General features: G+C 39.5%; 1 protein-coding gene across 1 annotated transcript; it reads left to right on the top strand.

Annotated features, from left to right (window-relative positions):
* The first annotated feature begins 55 nt into the window (after positions 1–55).
* CRLS1 (cardiolipin synthase 1) lies at positions 56–24,785 on the top strand. Its single transcript, XM_045885411.3, has 7 exons — positions 56–501; positions 3,152–3,289; positions 8,556–8,685; positions 19,362–19,447; positions 20,335–20,403; positions 21,971–22,062; positions 23,802–24,785. The coding sequence occupies exons 1-7, from the start codon at positions 196–198 to the stop codon at positions 23,887–23,889; spliced, it is 909 nt and encodes a 302-aa protein (XP_045741367.1). The 5' UTR covers positions 56–195; the 3' UTR covers positions 23,890–24,785.
* The last annotated feature ends 883 nt before the right edge of the window (positions 24,786–25,668 follow it).

Below are 25,668 nucleotides of genomic sequence, written 5' to 3'. Positions count from 1 at the left end.
AAAAGCGTCGCGAAGGCGTCCGTCCTTGGCGGCTCCCGGCCACCTGTATAAGCGAAGCGTGCTGGGGTTTGAAAACTGCAATGGAGGCGGCCGAGCTCCTCGGACGTTGCGGGGACTCTATGGAGAGGTGGCTCGCCGGTGCCCCAGGCTGCTGAGCTCCCGCCGCCTGTCTCCTCGCGGCGCGGCGGCAGGGCCATGCTGGCTTCGCGCGTGGCGCGCGGCTCGTGGGGGTTCCTTCGCGGCGCGGCATGGGCGCCAGGGGTGCGGCCAGGCAAGGGGCGCGCCCGCGGGGCTCTGCTGCGCTCGGTGCCCGGCTGCCTAGGCTGCCTGGTGGAGCGCTGGTGGCTGCGCCCGGCCGCGCTCGGCCTGTGGCTGCCTGGGGCCGGCCCGCGGGGCCACTGCTCCGGCGCGGGGAAGGCGGCCCCCGACCCCGCAGCTGGAGGGGACGCCGCGGCGGAGCCCGGGAGCGGCCGATGGGGCCAGGCGAGCGCCGCCAGCCTGGTACGTACCGAGGAGGAGGCGGAGGGGCAGCCCTGGGTCGGGGTCGCGGGCCCTCACGGGGATCGGACGTGGACGTGAATAACGTGCTCTCACTGGCCCAAGTCAGACGTTTCTGTTCAGAACTTGTAAACGGTTGAAGAGGAGTAACGGGCGGGTCATTCAGTTGGGATGAATTTCAGGGGTGCTAACCGAGTCCATCTTCAGTCTCGGCGGTCAAGTTGGAATCTCTCCTTTCCTACCCCCCGCCCCCTTTCTGTCCGCACCTTTAGCGGGGTCGGCCTCAGGATATTGCATTGGTAAAAATAGCCTTCACTTGTCTTATTAAGTCTATTTTTAATTCTCTGAAGCCATTCCCCAATGTTTAGGGCAAGTTAGTAGGAATCTTTAGAAAAGTATACAAGCCTATTGGCTTGTGTAGGTTTGGTTCACTATCATCTGACTTTTGGTAACCTTATATATTATAAGATGAAAGATAAATAAGGCGTAATTAAAGGATTCTTTAATCTCTAATTGTAGAAAAAGATTACAACTCTCTTTTTGAGGTAATGGAACGAGACATTTGTCCACTTACCTTCTGAAATACTGCCCAAGCAAAGACACCAGAGCATGAATGTGGGAGAGCTTTTGATGTCATGTTAGCAAGACTCATGCAATTATTACATCTTCAATTGTTATGTCTTCAGTGGGCCCTTGTACTGCTTTCATCAGTTGTACAGCATGGGTTGAGGTGGCCACTTCCTGGCCGGGGTCTCAGCTCCACTAATAGCTAAAGTATGTCGGGGTTTGAATGCTGGATGCTTTGAGGTTGCCATATGGTGGCTGAAGTCCTTCCCAGAACGGCAGTAGTTGGTCGAGTATGCCACAGGTTATCTGGTTGGGTAATCTCAGATTAGCTCTCTTAATTTTAATTTAGAAACTTTTGCAAATGTAATGATTAGAAATTAGTGAGGTACTTTAAAATGTTTTATGTGGAGCCAAAAAGAACTCTCACTGTTCCAGTTACAGTTCTGTTGATTAATTCACCAAATGAAATGATCAGGCTATTTGCAACTTTGTCTTTAATTTTGCCCTATGGATATTTCTGGCATTAATTTTGGGACTCTGTTTTGACCTTTTGCTTTGTGATTCCTTTTTCTCAATCATGAACTATGTTGTTTTTTTTTCTTCCCCCTCTGAGTTGCTGTAACATTGGATAAGTGTTTGACTTATTCTGTACCACATTATGGTAAACAGCCTTATCTTTTTTCCTCTGGATTATGAAACACTCTGACCTTTGAACTTAAATTTGGAGTATGTTCCCAGAATTTTCCCATTTAATTACATAATGTGGTCTACTTTCAATTAAGGGTCCTTGAGTAGAGGTTTGTACTGCTGCTTGTTTCGTGATTGTTTCCTGGAGAATTTGAAGTTTTTCTGTAGCTTTCAATGGCAGTATTCTGCCGTAACAACCCCATTATCCCTCCAAACTAAGGTGAACATTTCTTACCAGTTTGTTCATAAACACAAATTTAGTATCTTTAGAGAACTGCTTTTTCTTACGGAATGGTTCATGGAATTTTAAAAGATTTCTTTAGAAATAGAAACTCACTTTTTTAAAAAATCAAAGTTAAGTTTCAGATTAATTGGTTACTGATTAAAAGTAGGGTTAGTTTGTGAGTAGATAGTCCCGTGGGGTAGAGTTGGCATCCTTCACCGGTGGAGAAAAAGTCCAGGCTTTAGGGAGACGTTTTCTTGGTATTATTTCTGTATCCTGTTGGGCAGGGTATCTTAGCTCCACTAGGGCGAGGCTTTTAAAGTTGAAATATTCTCATGAAACAGATTTTGTTTGGCAAGGAAGTAATGTTCTTCATAGTAGCTGAAAAAGAGCCCTTTTGTTAGTGCCAACTTCAAACAGCTTGGCTCCAAATGAAGTTTCAAGGAATCCTAAAGCCCTCAGATTCTAGGTGGGAATCTTTAACATTTCATTTTCATGGGTATTTTGAACAGATTTACAAAATTTCTCTTTATTTCCTAAGGATCTCAATCCCTATTTCCAGCTCCATTTTCTTCCAGCAATTATCCATTTAGTGATGAGATCATGGAGTTAAATTTTCTTTCCTTTTCATCGTGTGTCCATACACTGTATAGCATTTAGCCTTCTTTTGATGGGTATGTGCAGAGGGCTTAAACATTTTAAGCCAAAATGCCTGGGGTTGATAATTTGGCTTTTTTTTTTTTTTTTTTTTCCTGACACTTCATCTAGACTGTTTATTTGAAGTATAAGATCTTCTTGAGGTTATACTTTTAAAAGCAGAGTGTTGTAAGGTTTGAATTCTAATCATAAAGTCCTATATTAAAGCCTTGACCTATATGGTAAATAATACATGATTGTTCTTTTCTCTTTTAGGAAGTATGTGTGTATACATACACACACTCTATATATAGCAGATACTTTATGGGCATATGACATATCTTCATCTTCTGTATTCTGGACAGTTTTAGAGCTATGGTCTGTAAACAACAGAATGGATTTTAAAATTCAGAGTACTAAATTTAAAGTTTATATAGCTTCTGACTCTAAAGTTGGTGTAATTTTTGGTGTGTTTTTCTAATATAGTTAAAGTATGAATTCATAGCATTTAATTTAAATTTTGATGTCTTTGTGTTTCAGTATGAAAACCCATGGACAATCCCAAATATGTTGTCAATGACAAGAATTGGCTTGGCCCCAGTTTTGGGCTATTTGATTATTGAAGAGGATTTTAATATTGCACTAGGAGTTTTTGCTTTAGCTGGGCTAACTGATTTGGTAAGTTGTAAATGCACTCCCTCTGTTTTGCTCCCCTTTCAAATCCCAGTGTCTCTGGTACACTGAAATAACACAGACTTAGTCTGCTTTTCCCTGGAAGGAAATCCTCAAGATGAATTTGACCTAGTACTTTGTATAAGGACTTGTCTTTAGCATCTGTGTGGGACTTTTTATTTTTTAAGGGATTTAAGGAAGGAAGTGAAAGTTGTTGGGAGGCATTGGAGCGGGTGCTTTTTACTCTTGGTTTTTAACTTTTCTGTAAAAGAAAAACCCTTAGAAATTCCGAAGGAGCCAAGTATTTGCTTTAGGGATAGAAATAAAGGAGAGAAGTTGTGAGACTCTTCTTCTATTTATTGTGATAGAAATACTCTGATCTTTACAACAATTGGTTTTACTGTGGAGGGGGAAACAGTGGGTCAGTTATTGTGACCAGGGAGCTTGGAGAGGTCAGAGCTCAACTCAGGTTTATGCTGGTGGGAGGATGTAGGCACCCACACAGATTTGGTTTCTGATCCCTGCTTTGCAACCCTCTGATTACCCAGCAGAAGATCCTGCCCTGGGCCAGGCATTAGGCATCCTTCCTTCTTCCACTCCGCCAGTAGGTGGACAAATGAAAGAACAGCCCCTTTACATCACTGTGTCAGTTTTGGGGGAGGGAAGGATTTATTCGGGTTATATCAAATTAGAACTTGGAAAATAATTTTATAACAGAAGGCAACATATGTGTAAAATAGGCTTTTGTGGACTGACCAGCCATCAGCATGTATGACATTACTTGTCTTTATCACCCACCTTGTTGCATAAGGGATTTGAAATGACTTTTAAAATTACATGTCCTACAAAAACCCAGTTGAGGAAAGTGGTAGAAAGATAGAGGAAAAATTTAAGATCAGAGCAGTTAGCATGTAGAAATAAAGACATTATATCCTTATATAAGGCTGGTCTGAGATCCATGTGAGCACCCAGACAAGGCAAGAATGATTTGATGCCTCTTCAGACTGATTTATGTTTGGAAAGTATTGCTTGATACTTATTTAGTGAGAATGAAGATAAACTAATTTTCTATAAATAACAGTTGTGTAGTATCTGTAATATCAGCTATTCCCTTTGAGGTTCACAGAAACAAAATTCCACCTGCCCGTTAGCATTGGTGAGCAATATAGAATTAAGTGAAGAATTTGCAGGGTAAACAAAGGAGGACATTGGCATTATTATATAGCATTTCCAAATATGCATCAAAAATAGTCTCTCAAAATGGTTCCCACTTTTTTTTCCCCCCAGGTTTAGCTCCTGTTTGTCACTATTTCTCCCCATTCTCACAGTCTCTCTTTTTTTTGTCCCTGCTTTTATCTCTGAAGCCTGAAGGTCTCCCACTCAGACACACTCCAGGTCTGTCAAAGGCCATTATACTGATAATGGATTTTTTTTTTAAATGTAAGAGACAAGATCGTTTTTAGTTACTGGATTTGCTTTTCTTTTGCTTGTACCTTTTTTTAGCTGCTACATGAGATTGCAATACTCACTGAACTCAAAGAGGCCTCATTTACATTTTTCTAAATATATATGACAGTGTATGTGAAAACTTGAGCTATTTGGTACCATATTTCACATTTACTTTATGGAGGTTTTGATGCCTCTAGATTGGCCACTGGGCAGATGGCAGGAGTCATGGAGAGTTTAAGCAGGGGAATGACAAGGCCTGATTTATGTTGTATATGGGAAATAGGTTGTAGGAAGGCAAGAATGGAAGCAGAGAGGCTGGTTAGGTGGCTTATAGTTACCTAGGGGAGTGGCAGTGGTAGTAGCTTGGACTGGGGTGGGAATTTGGAGAGAAGTGAATGAGTGTGGGATATGTTTTGAAGATAGAGTTGATATGTCAGTGGATTGCATATGTGCAGTGAGAGAAATATGTCTGATAGGCTGTTACTTTTTTGTTTTCAACAACTAGTGCATAAAGGTAACAATTTTGTTTTTGGGATGAGCAACACTCAGGGTAGGACAGAGTAGAAAAGTACCAAGAATTGTGCCTGTCAACATAGAGGTATCAATTGGGTAGTAGTAGTTGGGAGTTAGAAAAAGTCAGGGTTAGAGATAAATTTGAGAGTTATCAGCATATGGATGGTCAAGTCTGGGTGATGTCATTTAGGCTGGGTTAAAGAAGAGAAGGGGTCAGAGAAATGAGCAGTATGTTTAAAGTTTATGTAGCTTCTGACTCTAAAGTTGGTGTAATTTTTGGTATATTTTTCTAATATAGTTAAAGTATGAATTCATAGCATTTAATTTAAATTTTGATGTCTTTGTGTTTCAGTATGAAAACCCATGGACAATCCCAAATATGTTGTCAGTGACAAGAATTGGCTTGGCCCCAGTTTTGGGCTGTTTGATTATTGAAGAGGATTTTAATATTGCACTAGGAGTTTTTGCTGGGGAGAATCTCAAATCTAAAGAAGAGAAGGGGTCAGAGAAATGAGCAGTATGTGGAGCAATAGAAAAGGAGCCAGTAAAGGACACTGAGAAAGAACATTTGGTGAGAAAGGAAGAAAATTAGGCCATCAGGTGTTTAATATTGCACTAGGAGTTTTTGCTGGGGAGAATCTCAAATCTAAAGAAGAGAAGGGGTCAGAGAAATGAGCAGTATGTGGAACAATAGAAAAGGAGCCAGTAAAGGACACTGAGAAAGAACATTTGGTGAGAAAGGAAGAAAATTAGGCCATCAGGTGTCCCAGAAGTTAAGTGAAGACAGGGCTTCAATTGTGTTCAGGTCAAGTATGCTAAAAATGGAGAATTCATTGGTGATCTTTATGAGCACCATCTCTAGAGGAGTGGGGACAATCAGAGTGGATTGGCAACAAATGTGAGGTGTAATGACAATAGATGTGGCTTTGAGAAAGTTTTGCTATGTAGGGGTATTGGGAAGTGGGTCGAAGAAGGGTCGTTTTTAAAGCTCTATATACTGGGGGAATTTTTGTTGTTAATAAACTGGTTAATTAAATGACCAGATAGAAAGGAGATTGATGATGCAGGAGAGATGGGGGAGAAGAGAGGCAAATCACAGAAGGTGAGAGGGCCTATGATCATGAATCAGAGAAAGCAGAGAATGTGTCTGGATGCAGTAAGTAGGTGGTGGATTTGTGGGTGGGAATATAAGGGAGTGCTAACAATCTGTTGTTTTTCAAGGAAAGTATGGATATGATCATGAGTTAGAGTGAGAGGCTATGGGAGTGAAGGAGGAGTAGGCTTGAAGTGAGAACAGACAGTGTGAAAAGAAAGTAAACAGGCAGGTGTGGGATTGGCAGGCAGTATTGAATGCCCATGGGAGATTTATGATTCCGAATTTGAAGTGAGATCAGTTAGCCCATTTATGTATTCTTGGGCAATGGTCAGCCTGTTAGGTGCAGGCCTGGAGTAAGGACATGGATAGTTGTGTGTAAGAAGGGTGGAGGGAGAGTGAAGTAAGGGAGTTACAGATGTTTGCAGAGGAGCAGTGAAGTTGATGACCTTGGAATCTAATGTAGGTAGAGGAACAGGGAGGACCAGATGGGCATGCTAGTGAAAAAGTGGAAGGTTAAGTTCCTTGAGATCAAAAACTGAACTGAAACCTGAATCTTCCAAGGCCCCAATGCCCAGTTCTAGGTACTTTCTGTTAGACATTGTTACATGTGGTATATTTTATAAGAAAATAGGTTCTTTCAGTTGTGTAGTAATAGCTAGAAACTGCCTTTTTTGCGGATTTACTGAATACTAAACAAGTATTAATTCCATTATGTGCTGAAGACAATCAGCCCTTTGAGGTAGCTTATACAGATGAGGAAAGAGAAGCTTAGGCCAAATAATTTCCCCAAGGTCACATAGTAAAGGGCTGACCCAGGACTTGAACCAGTTATGTTCTGCAAAAGAGCAAGTTCTTAACCATTATGTTCTGCTGCCAAAGAGCAAGTTCTTAGTGATAGGCCTGTTACTAACTTACTGGAATACTTGAGATAGAGAGGATTTATTTATCCTTTAAAATGTACATGTTAAATTATGTCTAAATTAATTTCTCCTTGGTTCTTTCTCCTTGGAAATAGAACTAGAAAATTAAAAAATTTGTTGAAGCTTGAAATTAAAGTGAGGAAAGCCAGGTAGAGACTTGGAAAGCCAGAAAATAACCTCCCTTATTTAATGGGAATAGGTGATAGATACTTGATTTCAATTCATCTTGTGGCTCCAGGGTGATCAGATCTTTCCATTTCTCAAGTGAAACTAGAGATCTGGATTTTTGTGGTAAGACTTTGAATATTTAAATGTTGGCAGCTAATTTACAGTTTTAAAAGCTCTGGGCAGATTAAGCCAAAAGCTGTTTGCAGGACCCATTTGGCCCATTGGTAACCATGTATGACCTCTGCTTTAAAATATAATTGGTTTCTAGGAATAGTGAATAAGTAATTTGCATATCAGGATTTTTAGGTAGGCCAGGTACAGAGGATTGATTTTTTTTTGGTAAGATTTATTTATTTTAGAGGAGAGAGAGAAAGCACACACGTGCAAGTGAGGAGAGGGACAGAGGGGGAGAATCTCAAGCAGATTCCCTGCTGAATGTGGAGTTGAATGCGGAGCCTAATACAGGGCTCGATCTCACGACCCATGAGATCATGACCTGAGCCAAAACTAAGAGCTGGACACTTAACCGACTGAGTCTCCCAGGCGCCCCTGAGGATTGACTTTCTTATTCACGTACAGTCAGACATGGAATTAACAGTTGCACTAAACAAAAAAGAAAAATAGTAACAGTGAAAACTTAAGAGTGTTGGATCATATCATAGAAAAGTAGGTAGGAGTGAAAATCAAAGTCTTGCAGTTAAAAGGTAGTTCTTGTAAGCAAAAGCAGCTATTTTGGCTGTAGTGAAATAACCCAAGGCTCAAAGGAGGGGCCCCCAGTCCATGTTCTGTCAGCCATGCTTTCTCTGGGTTTTTTGGGGGTCCTTTAAGTCTCTAAATTTGTGTTTGGATTCAACCCACAAAGGGGCCTTATGAAAATAAAAGAAATACCAGAAGGCCTTGAGAAAGAAAAGTACTATAGAAAAGTGAGATTGTTTTTAGACCAGTTGGTAATTTCAAAGCTAAACATATACTGGTGAAAGAATGAGAAGGTTTGGGGGTAAGAAACAGAAGAGGTTTTATTAACATTTTATGAAAATATAGTTGTTATTCTGGTATCTATTAACCTTCAAGATATCTACTCTGTACCTATTATGACATTTATTTAAAAAAAAACTTCTATTTTCAGTTGGATGGATTTATTGCTCGAAACTGGGCCAATCAAAAATCAGCTTTGGGAAGTGCTCTTGATCCACTTGCTGATAAAATACTTATCAGTATCTTATATGTTAGCTTGACCTATGCAGATCTTATTCCAGGTAAGAACGCCATCATGCGTACTTTTAAGTAGCATAGGGAAGAATGACATTAGTCAGTTTAGGATTTCTCTTGACTGAGAGACAAATAATTTTTGTTCCAAAAGTGTATTTTTCAACTTTAAACTGTTTCCCTAATTCTAAACCATTGAACTGTTTTGCTTGTCAAGCTGTTATTTTACTTCAGAATTTATGTCTTTATTTTACTAGTAGAATCTGTTGTTTTCTTAGATTGTTTAAAGTTAAATTTAAGCAAATATTATTTCACATTGCCAATTCATATTAGTTTAGAATTTTTTGAAACAGTATTTTATATTCTTACTTAGTGCCTGGCTTTTTGAAAGCAAGTTAAAGTTTTCTTAAGTCTATTACTTATTAAGTGCAGTTTAATCATAAAAAATGAGAGCTCTGAAATCTTGAAAATGTTTATAAAATTTCATATTACTAGTTTTACTTAGACATTGTTATGCAATTTCAAATTACATATGTATATACACACACACATATATATGTATATAGTTTGTACATTATCTGAATACTCTTTCTAACAAATTTTATGATCTTTTGCTTTTTATTTTGCATGCGCTTTTCTGGTTGTTCATTTTCTACTTAAGCTGTATTTCTCAGTTTTTCTCCCTTGGTTTAGATTAAACTTAATTTCCAAGTGTTAGAATCTGAGAATGAAGCAAACGCTGCCACCTGGTCTTTCAATGGCATGTTATTATTGCCATTTGATAGGAAGAAGTGTAATGGCATTTCAGTCTAGTATAGTCTCCTCAATCTAGAGGATCTTTTTCTCTCTTACTTTTAGGCTTTTAAATTCCCATACCAAATTAAAAAATAAACTGGATTAATGTTTATATTTATGTGCTTCTTTGAAAGTCAGAATTTTGGTGTATATATGGTTGGAGGTGTTGAAGGGGCAGGGGTACTCTAATTCTAATATAATTTGTGGGGGGGGGTGCGAAAGGACCCTAAGGAGCATTCTATTGACATTATTCAAGATCCAAATGATCTCGTTTTTTTTTGTTGTTGTTGTTTTTTAAGATTTTTCTTTATTGAGGGAATGATAGCATGAGTAGGGAAGAGGGTCAGAGGGAGAAGCAGACTCCCCGCCGGGCAGGGAGGCCAATGCGGCACTCGATCCCGGGACTCCAGGATCATGACCTGAGCCGAAGGCAGTCGCTCAACCAACTGAGCCACCCAGGCGCCCCGATCCAAATGACCTTGTATGTGTGTGCATGTGTCCACATACTTTCAGGCCTCCAATTTTTTAGAGTTATTTTGTATTTTGTTGTATTATTTTACAAAGGTTGATCAGATATTTCCCTTTTGAACAAAGAAATTGTATCCAGGTTTTAGCATAATAGATAATGTTGCTGTGAGATTTACCTAAATAATCGGTGTAGGTTGCTTTGCAAGCTGAGAATTCTTTTTTGCTATTCTGGGAATTTCTGTTGTCTCACTTCTGTGTTGGGTCTATTTTTCCAAGTTCCCGTGGCTTCCTTGTTGAGAGTTTCCTTTTGGTGGAGGGCAACCTCCTGTTGTTTCCTGTCTAAGGATGCAGTGTGGCAGCTAGAGTTTTAGAGGTCCACAATGGCTTTATTCTAAAGACATTGAAAATATTTTGTCTTTATTCCACCCTCCATACTTGATTGAGATTTGAATTGGGCATAATTTTCAATTGCAGATCATTTTCACTCAGAATTTTGAAGACCCTATTCTGTAGACTTCCAGATTCCATCTTGCTGTTGAGAGGTCTCATGCCGTTCTGGTACCTTTTCCTTTATATGTGGTTATGTTTTGTATTGGAAAGTTTTTAGGATTTTTTTGTTTGTTCACATTTTTTTCTAGTTGATTAGAAAAAATTCTCCTAAAAATTAATTTTCTAGCTATTTCTGTTGGTACCACATTATCCCAGCACTTTTTTTTTTAAAAAGGTATTATTGGGGCGCCTGGGTGGCTCAGTCGTTAAGCGTCTGCCTTCGGCTCAGGTCATGATCCCAGGGTCCTGGGATCGAGCCCCGCATCGGGCTCCCTGCTTGGCAGGAAGCCTGCTTCTCCCTCTCCCACTCCCCCTGCTTGTGTTCCCTCTCTCGCTGTGTCTCTCTCTGTCAAATAAATAAATAAAATCTTAAAAAAATAAATAAATAAAATAAATAAAAAAGATATTTATTTATTTGAGAGAGAGAGAGCAAGCAGGGGGAGGTGCAAAGAGAGAGGGACAAGGAGATTCTTATGTGCGGGAGCCCGACTTGGGGCTTGATCCCACAATTTGGAGAGTCAAAACCAAGAATCGGACACTTTAACTGATTAAGCCACCCAGGTGTCCCCGTCCCTTTTTTTTTATTGAAAAATCTGTACTTTCCAGGCTTACTGCAATGTCCATATATACATGGGTCCATTTCTGGGTTGTCTTAGTTGTTCCCTACTGATTTGTCTGTTACTGCCCTAGTACCATCCTGAATTGTTACTGCTTTGCTAAAAGTCTTGATACCTGGTAGAGCAAGTCCTTCCACCTTTGATGTTCTTACCCCTTTCCATTTTGTGTGTAAATTTTATTTTTTTAATATATTTTAAGTTTATTTATTTAAGCAATCTCTACACCCAATATGGAGCTCAAACTCAGGACCCTGAGATCAGGAGCCCCACGTTCCACCAGCTGAGCCAGCCAAGCACCCCTTGTGTGTAAATGTTAGAATCAGCTTTTCAAGTTCCCCAGAAAAGCCTGTTGGAATTTTAATTGGGATTGCATTTAGTTTATAGATCTATTTGGAAGAATTGGTATCTTTACAATATTGATCTTCCAGTCCACAAGCAGGATATATTTACTCCATTTAGTCTTTTTAAAATGTCAGAATGTTAGTTTTCTTCAGAGAGGTAATAAACAGTTTTGTTATTAGATTTATTCCAAGTTGCTTGGTAATTTTGATGCTTTTCTAAATGGTAGCTTTTTACTATTTCATTTTGTAATAAGTGCCTATTGTTGATAGAATAAAAATCAATTCTATTTCTGATGTTGATTTTTGTGTCGAGCAAAACTTGTTAAACTCTTATTCTAGGGGTGCCTGGGTAGCTCAGTCAGTTAAGCGTCTGCCTTCAGTTCAGGTCATGATCCTGGGGTCCTGGGATCGAGCCCCACGTCTGGCCCCCTGCTCAGCGGGGCATCTGCTTCTCCTTCTCCCTCTGCCCCTCTCCCCCCACTCCTGCTCTCTATCAAATAAAATACTTTTTAAAACTCTTATTCTTTTTTTTTTTTTTAAAGATTTTATTTATTTATTTGAGACAGAGAGAATGAGAGAGAGAGAGAGAACACATGAGAGGGGGGAGGGTCAGAGGGAGAAGCAGGCTCCCTGCCGAGCAGAGAGCCCGATGCGGGACTCGATCCAGGGACTCCAGGATCATGACCTGAGCCGAAGGCAGTCGCTTAACCAACTGAGCCACCCAGGCGCCCCTAAAACTCTTATTCTAATAATGTAAATTCTCTTGGATTTTCTACATCGTCGATTGTGTATTGTCTATAATTAATGATAGTGTATTTCTTCTTTTCCAATTCTTTTGCCTTTTCTTTTCCATACTGCACAGTACAGTGTTGAATAGGAATGTTCCAATTTCAAAAGGAAAGTTATCAACATTTCACTATTAAATAAAATGTATCCTTTTTTCAGGTTATGGAAGTTCATTTCTATTGGGAGTTTGCTAAGAGTTTTTATTACAATTAGATATTGAATTTTATCAGATTCTTTTTCTTCATGTATTATGAGAGTCATTTTTTTTTCCTTTTAAACTGTTAATGTGTTATGGATTACATTATTGTTTTTCTAATGTTAAACCAACCTGAAATTCTTGGTATAAATCCAATTTGGTCATGATAGATTATGAAAATATTGCTAAATTTAGTTTCTAATATTTTGTTGAAGATTTTGTATCAGTATTCACAAGATACTGATATATTAGGTTTTACTATCAAATTTATACTGATCTCATAATAAGAGTTAGGGAGTCTAGGTTTTTTTTCCCCATTCTTGGGAGATGTTTGTGTGAAATTGCAATATTTCTTCTTTAAATGTTTGGTTGAACTTATTGAAGCATTGAGGACTGGAGTTTAGGAAGGAGTTTTCAAATAGGTGATTCATTTTTTTTTGTTATAGGATGATTCAGATTTTCTGGTTCATCTTTTGTCTGTTTGGTAAGTTATGGTGTTTTTCTAAGAACTTGTCCATTACAACTACATTTATAAAGATTTACCATTAACTATTTATGGTATCCATGTTAACTTTTTGATGTCCTTAGGATATGCAGCAGTGCCCCCCTTTTCATCCTGATTTATTAGTTATTTGTCCCTTCTTTGTTTTTTTCCCTTCAATTGTCTTAACAGAGGTGTGTCAGTTTTATGAATCTTTTCAAAGAACCGAGTTTGGGCTTTGTCTGATATGCTTACTACTTCATTAAGTCTTGCTCTTTTACTTCTTTCTCCAGGTTTCCCTTGCTGTTCTTTTTCCAAATTCTTTAGATCGGTTCTGTTTAGTAGAAATATAACGGGAGCCATATATGTAATTTTAAAATTTTCTAGTAGCTATATTGAAAAATCAAAGAGAACAGGTGAAAATAATTTTAATAACATTTAACCTACTAGATAAAAAATATTATCATTTCCATGTGTAATCCATAAAAAATTAGTGAGTTTTTCTTCATACTATGCTCTCAAAAGCCAGTGTCTAGTTTTCATTTTACAGCACTTCTCATTCAGACCAGCCACATTTCAGGTGCTTTATTTTCCCACGTGGCTAGTGGCTGTTGTATTGAACAGCACAGCTGTAGATGAATATTTAACTCATTTCTTTCATCTTTTCTAAAGTTGGCATTTAGGGCTGTACATTTTGTCTTGAGTATCCCTTTCACCGCATCTCATATGTCGATAAAAGTATTTTGCCATTATTGAGTTCAGAATATTCTATTTCCATTATTTTCTTTGACTTAGGGGGTTAATAGAAATGTGTATTTCTTATTTGTGGGTTTCTATGGATATCTTTATTATTAATTTCAAGCATAATTACCTTATATCCAGAGAACATGCTCTGATTTTAGCCCCACAGGCCAGTATACAGTAAAAAAATTTTTTTAAAGATTTTATTTATTTATTTGACAGAGAGAGAGAGCACAAGTAGGCAGACAGGCAGGCAGGCAGAGGGAGAGGGAGAAGCAGGCCTCCTGCCGAGCAGGGAGCCCGATGATGCGGGGCTCGATCCCAGGACCCTGGGATCCTGACCTGAGCTGAAGGCAGACGCTCAACTGACCGAGCCACCCAGGGCCCCTACAGTCAAATTTTATAAACATTTATAGTGCTTCAAATGAGTATGTATTCTGTGCTAGTTGGGTGTGATGTTCTATATATAACGATTTGGTCAAATTTTAAATCCTGACATTCAAATGATTACTGACTTCTTTTTTCTGTTTGGTCTGCTTGTTTGTCAGTTACTAAGAGAGTAGGTTAGTTTCCTTTGTGTTTAGTTTACATTATTTTTCTTTGTAGTCTGATTTTTGCTCTGTGTCTTTGAAGTCCTGCTGTTAAGTGCATATACATTAGATTTTTTTGTCTTCTTGGTAAATTGAATATTTTACTATGAAGTGTGACCCCTCCATATCTTCAATGATGATCAGGTCAATGTTTGCCTGATAGATAAACCACTTTCAATTTTTCTGTATCTTTATATTTTAGATATTTCTTATAAATAGCAGAAAGACAGATGGGTTTTCTTTATTTTTATCCAGTCTAAAAATATTTTATCTTTCAACTGGAACATTTAATCCATTAACATTTACTGTGATTACTATTATTTGTGTAGCAGTCTTCCATTTTATGTGTTTCATTTGGCTCATATGTGCTTTTCAACATCTGTAAAGATTTTTTATCATTATACTTGTTTTCCCTCTGTGCCAGTTTGGCTCTGTTATACTCTGTTTCCATTTAGTTATTTTCAGAATTATATCATTCATCCTTATCAAAGTTCAGTGTTAATGAATCTGCACTCGGCCCTGCTTGAGCTCCATTTACTGCTTTCTCAACTTTGGTTATTGTTGCCATACTTTAATTTTATTTACTTCTTAAACCCACATGATACTGTTTTTACAGTGTTCATTAAGATGTATCTTCATATTTACTTTTTTCTGGCTTACATTGTTTGATGTATCTCAGACCTTCCATCTTGGGATCATTTTCCTTTCATCTGAAGTGTATCTTTAGAAATTCTTTTAATATTGGTCAACTGGTGATACATTCCTGCCTTTGTTTCTCTGAAAATATTTTTATTTTGCCTTTATTCTTTTGTATGTATGAGAACATTTTATTCTTTTGTATGTGTGAGGATATTAAGTTCCACTCTCCAAGCAGATTTCAATTAATTACAATACAGTATAATCAAATACAGTCACCATATTATACATTAGATCCTCAGACTTTATTCATCTTAAAAGTGGAAGTTTGCACCCTTTTATCAACCTCTCCCTATTTCTCCCGTCCTCCAGCCTCTGGCAGCCACTTTTTTCCTTGCTATTTCTATTTCAACTTTTATTTTATTTTATTTTTATTTATTTTTAATTCCACATGTAAGTGATGCTGGGCAGTATTTGTCTTTCTCTGATTTTGCCTTTGTTCTTGAAGGATATTTTTATTGAGTGTAGAAGTCTGGGTTGGTAGTCATTTCAGCACATATAACATATTATACAATTTTCATTTCTGTTGTTGGTATAAAAGAAACTGCTAATCCATTCTTTTTTTTGAAGTTAACTGTTTTTATTCTGACTGCTTTTAAGATTTTCTCGTTTGTCTTTGGGGTTTTCCATAGCTTCATAGTAATATATCTTGGTATGAGTTACTTTTTTATTTATCTTGCTTGGGATTTGTTGGGCTTTTTATGATGCCTTTAATCAGTTTGAATTAAAATAATTCTTACTAACAAACGTAGAACTGAGAAATTTGTCTTCTCTCCTCATTCTCTTTGTGACTTTGTGTTTTTATTCCTTCACTGTCATATTAGGCGTGTTTTAGGGGGAGAGCTGTATATATGTTATTTCGCATCTTCTTACTTTCATACTGCCTGCATTTTTGTAAAAGTTCCATCCACCTTCATCTGAATAGCTGTTTCCTCAAGAGTAAGAAATGTGCTTTCTTCCTCAGCTAGGATAATAAATAATTCTGCTTTTCTTCTTGCTTTTTCTATGGGAGGAGAGATTAGGATGAAAACAACTTGATTTGTTACATTTGTAGCAGTCCGGGATGTGAGTCTAAGTTAATTTCTACTTATATGCATTTGTTCTGCTACATTTACTAAATTACGATTCTTTTCCATATCTTGTATTATTTCTGGCTTGCTGTATAGCAAATTCTTATTGCTGGTTTGAATCAATTTCTGGAATAATTCTGTTATTTTTCAGTGCAATAACCTGTGGTATTGATAATGAGCACTTGTGATATGTAAAAGTGACTTTGTTTTATTAATTTCTCTTGAATGCTAATAAAATTAGCCTCTAATGTACCTCTTTATTGCAGACATTACCTATTTCAGAAGGGTTAGCAAGTAGGGAGGAAAACCTTGGAGCAATCCCTGACACGTTTTATACACTCTTATCCTGACTAACACACTATTATACTCTGATAGGCAAAATGAAAGCTGTTTTAGCCCTGGAAGAAAAGGGAAGGGAAGGCTGGAGAGAAAGGAGGAGCAGTTAGAAGATGCAAAAGCCAGGGAGAGGCCTTAGAGATCACCTGGTGAGGCAGGGTCCCAGCCTGGCTGTGCATGCGAATCCCGCCCCAAGGAGCTTTCTTTTCTTTCTTTTTTTTTTTTTTTTAATATTTTATTTTTTTAATATTTTTTAAAGATTTTATTTATTTGAGAGAGAATGAGAGAGAGAGAGAGCATGAGAGGGGGGAGGGTCAGAGGGAGAAGCAGACTCCCTGCTGAGCAAGGAGCCCAATGCGGGACTTGATCCTGGGACTCCAGGATCATGACCTGAGCCGAAGGCAGACGCTTAACGGCTGAACCACCCAGGCACCCCTTTTTTAAGATTTTATTTATTCATTTGAGACACAGAGATACGGGGTGGGGAGAGGGAGAGCATGAGCAGGAGAGAGGCAGAGGGAGAGGGAGAAGCAGGCTTCCCGCAGAGCAGGGAGCCCGATGTGGGGCTGGATCCCAGGACCCTGGGATCATGACCTGAGCCGAAGGCAGATGCTTAACCATCTGAACCACCCAGGCGCCCCTCCCCAAGGAGCTTTCATCTGTGTGTCTGTGAAGCTCTCCCGAGGTGATTCTGTGGTGGGCAGCCAGTTTGGAGAACACTTGATTTTTGTTAACTTTCCTTTCTCCGCCAGGCTGTTACAGAAGGTAAGCTGAGTCCGGAGATGCTAATTGCGAATCACACGGCTGGGTTGGAGCCTCGTACACTGACCTGAGCATAGGCTGTGAATTCCATAGACCTAGGTTCCATTCCTAGGGCTCTGGCTGTAGAGCTTCCTGTACTGTTTACTAGTGGTTACAGTACTAGTACTGGTTGTACTACTCACTAACGGGTGACCTTGGCCAGGTGATATAATTTGCCTAAGGCTTGTTTTCCTCATTTGTAAAATGGGGATGATGATGGTCCCTGTTTTGTGGAGTCGATCTATAGATTAAATGAAAATATGTATGAAATGCTTAAAACAGTGCCAGATACTCAGTGAATGGTAGTGTGGGTTGTTACTAGTTAGAACAAGAACCCGTCTTTGCAGCGTATTGAATTGCCTCATCTCTTTTGCAGAAACTTCTTATTTAGGATTAAGTCCTAGTCTCTTTCTCCCTGTGATGATGAAATACACCAACAGGTGTTTACTCTCTTCTAAAGTTGTGTTTAGGAGGTTTACTCTGTGTAATTTGCATGAGTTTGCTGTGTCTTAAAATCTGATGGTTAGATTTTGCCAGCTAATGATTGCTGTAGAAAAGTCTGTTTTACAGACGCTAACAGTGCTCCTAAACATCGTGGCTGGCTTGTTTTGTTACTTGGCTCATACAGCTGTGTCCTCTGTGTGCTCTAAATGCCATGACTTGAGTGGTGGATACGCATTTTCTCTTTCCAACAGTCGTATTATCATCAAGGACTAGGCCAACGATCTACACGTAACATCATAGTCGTAACCAACACAGATCTAAATTGTAATCTGTAATTGAGACTTTGCTCAAGTTGCAGAACGAATAGAATGTCAGAACTGGAGAGGACCATAAATATGATCCCAAAAGTAATTCATAGAAGAGCTGTTTGGAAGTATTATGGAAGGGATACACATGACCCTGTTATTTTAGTTTGAAACAATTGTCAGGATTTTTTTCTTTTTAAAAAAAGTATTTTTTCTAATAAAAGCAGTATATGTTCATAGTTAAGACTTCCGATAGTGTAGAAGGATGTGAAAGGAAACAGGACCTCTGCCCTCCCATTGTTACTCAGCAAGGGGGCAGGGGTTCTTTTGGGTATCAGTCTAAAATATTTTGCTGGCTCTGGCTTTGGGGCCATGCTGTAGAATCTTTTAGAGGGGGTGAGGAGGAGCAGAGGGAGATGGAGAGAGAGAATCTTTTTTTTTTTTTTTATGTTATGGTAATCACCATACATTACATCATTAGTTTTTGATGGGCAAGAGAGAATCTTTTTTTTTTTTTAAGATTTTATTTATTTATTTGAGAGAGAGAGAATGAGAGAGAGCACATGAGAGGGGGGAGGGTCAGAGGGAGAAGCAGACTCCCTGCCGAGCAGGGAGCCCGATGCGGGACTTGATCCAGGGACTCCAGGATCATGACCTGAGCCGAAGGCAGTCGCTTAACCAACTGAGCCACCCAGGCGCCCTGGCAAGAGAGAATCTTAAGCAGTCTCCATGCTCAGCATGGAGCCTAACATGGGGCTTGATCTCATGACCTTGAGATCATGACCTGAACCTAAATCAAGAGCTGGACTCCTAACTGACTGAGCCATCCAGGCACCCCCCATGCTGTAGAATCTTAAGAATAATGAGAAAAGTATCGACAGATTGAGTTCTTTTTAAGTTAGAATTCATTGAATGAATGGGGCAGGAGAAGAAATAGCAATTACCTGGGTAGGAACTGACCAGACAAGAATGAAAGTATTTGGCTTTTCCACAAGTGTTACATACAGCAAATTTTACTGCTTATAAAATAGTCTAGAATGTAGAAGCCATCAGAGCTCCTGAGTCGGCATAGTATTTTGAGTCTTCCAGTATCTTTTCCAGGCTCTACCATCTCATTCATTCCATATGTAAGTATAGTAAGCATGGTGATCATTTTTCCAAATTCACAAGGCTGAGAGGTCACAAAGGAGATAGTGGGGGCTGAGTACAGCCGACACTGACACTAATAACCTACAGCTTAAAAACGTGCAAGAGGGAGAAAAGGCAAGAAAGAGGACTGACATTCTGAGAGGCAGACCTAGTCCTTCACTTGGTTTGAGGGTAGGTGGAAGAAGAATATAAAAATCAGTGGTTCACCATAAGGACCCTAAACCAAATCCATAAGTATTTATTTACAACATTTTTATTTCTGTGAAATACCAGTTCATAAGGCTGAATGAGGCTTTATTGTATGTGTAGTATCAGTAAATTTCAAAATCCCAATCAAAATTATTTTATTTTTGATTTTCAGTTCCACTTACTTACATGATAATTTCGAGAGACGTAATGCTGATAGCTGCTGTTTTTTACGTCAGATACCGAACTCTTCCAACACCGGTGAGTCTGTTTAAAAAAAATCCTTTTATTATTACTTACAACTTAAGGCAAAAAAAAAAACTCCAAAAACCCACTGCGTTGTATCCTGAGTTCCACTTTATGGGAGTAATTTATGGCCATTATTTTTTGATCCTTTTTTCAAGAATTTTTTAAAACCACACATAAGTGTGTCCTCTTGCTATTTGAATCACCCACAGTGGTAGTTGTGCAGTGAAAACATGAATGATCAATTTTAAAAAGGCATGTATATGAGTCAAACCTTTTTAGTTGATAGCACATAAAACCCAGACCAACTCCGCCCTGCCCCTAGCAGCAAACGGTCAGGAGTGTTTGTGTAACCAAGCCCCTTTGCTGCTTGATTTAGCCCCTACCATGGATTGTCTGGAACTAGTTTTTAAAATCACAGTTGTATGAACACAGAATGGTTTGTTTGCATATTTATTCATTGCTGTGTAGATACTTGAGCACATAGGCATAGCATAATAACCTTATCCTTTGGTTCTGGATCCAGTGAAAATAGGACCTTACTCATTTCATTTTTTTAGCCTATGAAAAAAAATAGCAATAGGGGAGATGTATTGAGTTTATTTAGAGAACAGATGTCGTCAGGCACACTTTAGGATAGTTACTGTGTTCGAGTTTTCTAGGGATTGAGATCTATAAATTAAAAAAAAATCTGCTTTCAGTAACCTGTGTATGATTTATAAGGAATATAGACACTGCTCATTTAGGGTAATAAAAGAAGATGCAGATAAAGGGCTTGTCTAGCATGGAGCCAGGCATATGATGTAAATATTCAGTAACTGTTACCTACATATAATAACAAAATGATTGTTTTAAACTTGAATGATAAATTGAATAAACTTTATCTTTTTGTCCTCTGCCAGCGAACCCTTTCTAAGTATTTCAATCCTTGCTATGCCACTGCTAGGTTCAAACCAACCTTCATCAGCAAGGTAAGAGACATGCACATCCTTTCAAGTTATTCCCTGGTAAATGTCTATTATAATGAATATAAACCTCAGTCTACAGCCGCTGAAAATGAGACCTATTTCAGTGCACTGACTGTAGGAGATAGAGTGAGGTCATTAACCCAGTTCTTTTGTCCTTTGAGCTTTTTGGGTCTTTAGTATACGCATTGTGTTTTGCATTGGTGGTCTGAGCATTTAAGTCCCCGAATGAGGTGTTAGGGCCACCGTTTGGGAAGGGGAAGGGGGTGGAAATGGAATCGCGTCTTGGTTGAGCTACAGAGAAATTATGGAGGTTCCTTTGTAGTTTCATTACCCTCCTTCCTGTGGTGAAAACACCGTAAAATCAGGCCCTTCGTTTTCACCATTGATTATTACATGGAAAGGAGAGGAAAAAGTTGTACTCACTAATGAACAGCTGCTACGCTTCGTTATGCGTCCTGTTTTCCCGAGCCGCTTGCAGCCCGGTAACCGTGCCAGCCTTTGTGGACCGAGAACACACCGCTCATGACTCTCAAGGCGCTTCTGGTTTCCTAGGAGCCTTGGTCACTTCGTTCTAATCATCCTTTTGCCCTGTCCCTTGTGACAGAAGTTGAACAGGTTAGGGACACAGATCATCTTTGGGATGGAGGCGTTGTTACTGTTATACCTAAAACTCCCTGGGGTGGACTTTTACCTACATTTATGGGGCTTTGTTTTTTGTTTTTTTAGATTCAAGTGACTTACATTTGTATCAGGTACAGCAGTTAGCGTGTAGCACTGCTTAGAAAGGGACTCAGGTGCAAGAAGTTCTCCAGACAATTTTATTATTTAATTTTTTAAGATGAAGTGGAATCCTTGTCTGTTGGTTGCAGAATGGACGGTAGAACAGAGATGCTTCTTGCACATTTCCCACGGCTTCATCCTTCACACCCTCTTCCCCAGCATGCTTCTCAGCATGAGTAGGCAGTCTCCAGCGCATTTTTGGTTCTGTTTTCATCCTTCTCTCCTCCATGCTGTCTTGTAGGGTAGGGGAACATACTTATTTCCTCCAGAGCCTCTTCTCATGGAGATGAATGCATTTCAATTTTCTGACCTCCTAGGGTTTGACATTTGGGCAAATGAAGGAGAGCACTGGATGAAGTGCTGGGGAGTCTGGGTTCTGGGTTCCATCCTGTAACCTGCTATGACTGCAGGCAAGTCACTTAGCTCATTACATTTTCACCAGTGAAGTGGTAGCTTTATTATTTCCATATCCACAGGGCTATTTTAACAGACAACTGAAAAAAGGCCAAGAACATTGCAACATTATTGAATTGCTCTGGAAATTCAAGGGAGTAGTATTTTCTGACAGATGCCCTTATCCTCACTGTAAAGGGCACCTGTGCAGACAAATGAGCCAGTTAGTAAAGTTGCCCCTTGGGTGTGAATGCCAGCTTCTTTGGCAAGGATATTACGACGCCAAGCACGCCGAGGGTACGTCATGTTACAGCATGATGGGCTGTGCCTTTGTCTCTTGAGCTTGAAGCAGGATCTCCTTGGCACTGTTTATTCATGACTTTTTTTTTTGTTTTAGGTAAACACAGCAGTCCAGTTAATCTTGGTGGCAGCTTCTTTGGCAGCTCCGGTTTTCAATTATGCTGACAGCATTTATCTTCAGATACTGTGGTAAGCTAAATGTAGAATTACTCTCTGAGAATGTCAACAAAATGGCTTATTGTGACAGTCTTAGAATTACTTCGTTCTTACCATGTTTATGGAGCACCAACCGAGTAAAGTTGGGGGCTATATTTTATGACTGATACTATTCTGAAGTTTACTATCATGCATGGGATATAGAAATTACAGGAGTTTTCATGCAAGTTAAAAGGGATGAGAGATATAGATAAAGTATTGGGGTTTTGGAGGAGGGAAGGATACTTGATTCCAGGAAGGGAGAAGAAGGAAAGCCTCAGGAAGGAAGTGGCATTTGAGCAAGAGGCCTAGTGGGTTTACACAGGGAGAGACTGGGGGAGGTTACTGGGGGTGAAGGACGGACTCTGAGCAAGGTCAGGTATAGGAGAGTGGGTAGGGGAAAGTGCATCCAGCCTAGTGGCGCAGGGGCATAGTGGGAGGGAAACTTGGAGAAAAGAGTTTTTTACTTTATTATCCTTACTTATAGCTTTGAAATGTATCACCGTGAAAATATGTCGAATACAATCTGTCAGAGTCCAGATGTGCCACACTGAACTTGAAGCGCTGTATTTTAGTACACTTTAACTCTAATTAAAGCCTTGCTTGATGCAGTCTGAGCCAGAGTCAGTTAAGCTAAAGAAGCTTTAAAGATGGTACACACGCTAAACCTTTTATTTTCTAAAATATATGTGTACATTTTGTCTGATTCATCCTACATCTTTTGATAGAGGACCGATGCCTTTTTTTGTGAGTATCGGTCTGTGGGAGTTTTTCTTGACTAAACTACATCCCTAATACAACCTCTCTCTGATGTTTTTATTTTCTGTTTCTGTTTCTTAAAAGTGATATAGGAACTTAAGACATTTACATAGCAATCTAAGTATAGAAACTTTCTAGATTTTTACCATTTTTCTCCAACCTTTCAACAGTCATATTGCCTACTTTGACAGTAGTTTTTAGCAACTCACCTTGTTACAAAGTATTTCCAAAGTATCCCACTTAGTTCTCAAATACAGCAGCTCTTCCGGCATGTATGTTGCATTGGTTCACGTGTGAATTTAGATGATCAAACTAGCACAGGCAGCTTTGGGATCAAACAAAAACAGAGTTTCCATGATCTGCTCAGCTGGTGGAAGCAGACACGCACGGTGCACTAAAAAGTAACCTGCTAGGCCATGAGCACTCAGCAAGCCACGCGCATCACTCATGGAACTTCGAAGAGAATCTGGTGAATCTGGCAGTTAACTTAAGGAAAAATCATTTTAAAAAAAAAACAAACAAAAGCTGGGTTTTATTTAAAATGACTCAGATATTCGAATTCTGCAGGAAATAAAAGCCCGATACCCTCGGCAGCAGGGAGCAGTGGAAAGAGCACAGGGGCTCTGGACGAGGCTCAGACGCGGTTCTGTGGCCCTGAGCAAAGTTCCCCGGGGCTTCATCTGCCTCTCTGTAGGAGAAGGTTGCTGTGAAAAGAAAACGGTGGCGTAAGACACCTAGAATAACGGCTGGGTAGAGGTGATAGTGGCCAGTATTATTTTTTTCGGGCTCATTAACTAGATTCTGCTTGAGATTATCTTGAAAGCAGCAGCTTTAGATTCCTGGAGCTAAAAAAGAATTCCACGCATGGCCTTTTTGCTTTTTAAATAACTCTATTAAATGTATTCTTTGTGATTCTCATGGTTCCTGTGTCTTAGACTTGACAACTAAGTCTTTCTTTCTTTCTTCCAAAAAAGGTGTTTCACAGCTTTCACCACAGCTGCATCAGCTTACAGTTACTATCATTACGGTCGAAAAACTGTTCAGGTGATAAAAGGCAGATGAAAGTCATCCATCGTCATTAGTGAGGAAGCGGTATACGTCGTCGGTGGCAGGGCGAGGGGAAAGCTACAGGAGCTTCCGTCGTTTGGGGTTCAGCTTGAAAAAGGACTTGTCAGAACAAACCATGTCATCAAAATTTAAGTAATGTGCTTTGAAAATAGGCTTGATCATGGGCATATGCAGAATTTCCAGTGTATTTTTAAATACAAATAAAACTATAATTTAGAATTTTTTATCTTAGGTTTCTTGATTAATTTATAAGGTACCAATTATTCCAATTATCGTCAGTCACTTTTTAACGCATTTTTAAGAAACCTAGTCTAGAGCATGGAAACTGAAGTTGCCACTTCTGTTTAACAGAATTTAGATGGCTTACAAAGCACTAGGGGATTTACTGGGTTTAAGTATCTATCCGACACAACTTGGCTACACAGTCTTATGTTGGATTTTTAGAACTGTGTACACATAATAGTTTTTGTGGTTAATATTTGATCATTTAGGATAATGACAATAAAGGTAGCTTAGTTGTGGATGAAGTAAACTTGTAAAGATATTTAAAATGGAGTAAGTTTTGAAAATAACAAGATCACAACAGAAGGTATTGAAGTTCAAGTTCAGTAGTCTTCCAACCTCTCAGGTGCCTAGTAGTCTATGTATCAGGATAGCAAGTGACAAAGGTGGTTGAAATATGAAAGCGTGTCCATTAGCTTACACCATCCAGGAGGCAGTGAGTTATAACATGCCTTCCGCTGTTTCTAACATAGCAATGTTTGTATGATGTTGGAACCTGTACTCACATGTTATGTAAATAATATGAAACTGTATATTTTTCAAAGGTTTTTTAAATTTTGGGGTATCTTTTGTTAAGATATTAAAGGAATAAAAGAGCCGGAAAAGTGCCTTCAGTGGTGGTGGTCTGTTTAACATGCTATGATCCTCACTGTTGAAGTTTTCTGATTCCTCTGCTATCTGAAGTCCATTCAGATACATCACTTGCACTTACATTGTAAAAATAATTTGTTTGGGACCATCTGACTTAAAGTCCTTACTCCCACTACACCGTCATGTTTGGAAGAGTGGGAGGCACAGAGAGAGAGGGAAGAGGAAGATGATGGCTGTTGCTGGTTGCTTCCTCTTAACCAGCGGAGGCCTGGTGCTGCCCACTGTCCCAAGTGTCCTGTGGAATTGTGCAGTGAGCTTACCAAACAGAGCTTGTCCAGCTGTGTTAAGATGGGAAGTTAAAAGCAAAATTCATGCCTGTTGGCGGTGGCATCCTGGGGTCAGTGTGCCCCTCTCTTGCCTTCGGTCCTGGCTTCCTTGTTCCCAGGTTAGCAGCCGAGTTGCCATTGGCTTGAAACGCACTGAAGCCTGCAGCAGGGGACCGTGTCACTGAATCCGATGGAGGGTGGTGGGAGGGAAGAGGAGGATGGCCTGTGGCTGGCCGTTCTCCCCTTCCGGAACCCCCTGTGTAGTCTCCTAGCTTGGGAGGCGGGGGGGGGGCTAGAGGTGGAATTCCCACCCAAGAGGCACATTGAACACATCTTGGCACTAGCAAAGTGGGAGCACAAAAATGTTTTAAAGTGAGAGAACTCGAGATAAAGTATGGGAGAAATGAGGGTTTTGCACTTCGTTACGTTTATTTCCTGGCTCAGTGTTGATGCTCTTTGGAGTTACTTATGTCTTGGGCCCATAGTCTCTTTAGTATGACGGTCTTAATCTGGCTCTGGTTAATAAACCTCAACCCTAAGAAAAATGGTGCAAGTTTCTTGAGGGTTTTAGATA

This window comes from Mirounga angustirostris, unplaced genomic scaffold, assembly GCF_029215605.1.
Source record: "Mirounga angustirostris isolate CCGP_5_RB_7025 unplaced genomic scaffold, mMirAng1.0.hap1 SCAF_10, whole genome shotgun sequence".
Classification (NCBI taxonomy): Eukaryota; Metazoa; Chordata; class Mammalia; order Carnivora; family Phocidae; genus Mirounga; species Mirounga angustirostris.
This window is presented reverse-complemented; position numbering and strand designations above follow the sequence as displayed.

Excerpts from the sequence above, each read along its gene's own strand:
- CRLS1 (XM_045885411.3), top strand. The coding sequence starts at position 196 with ATGCTGGCTTCGCGCGTGGCGCGCGGCTCGTGGGGGTTCCTTCGCGGC. Across the intron at positions 3,290-8,555 it reads TAGCTGGGCTAACTGATTTG|TTGGATGGATTTATTGCTCG; the intron begins GTAAGTTGTAAA and ends TTCTATTTTCAG. Across the intron at positions 8,686-19,361 it reads CTATGCAGATCTTATTCCAG|TTCCACTTACTTACATGATA; the intron begins GTAAGAACGCCA and ends TTTGATTTTCAG.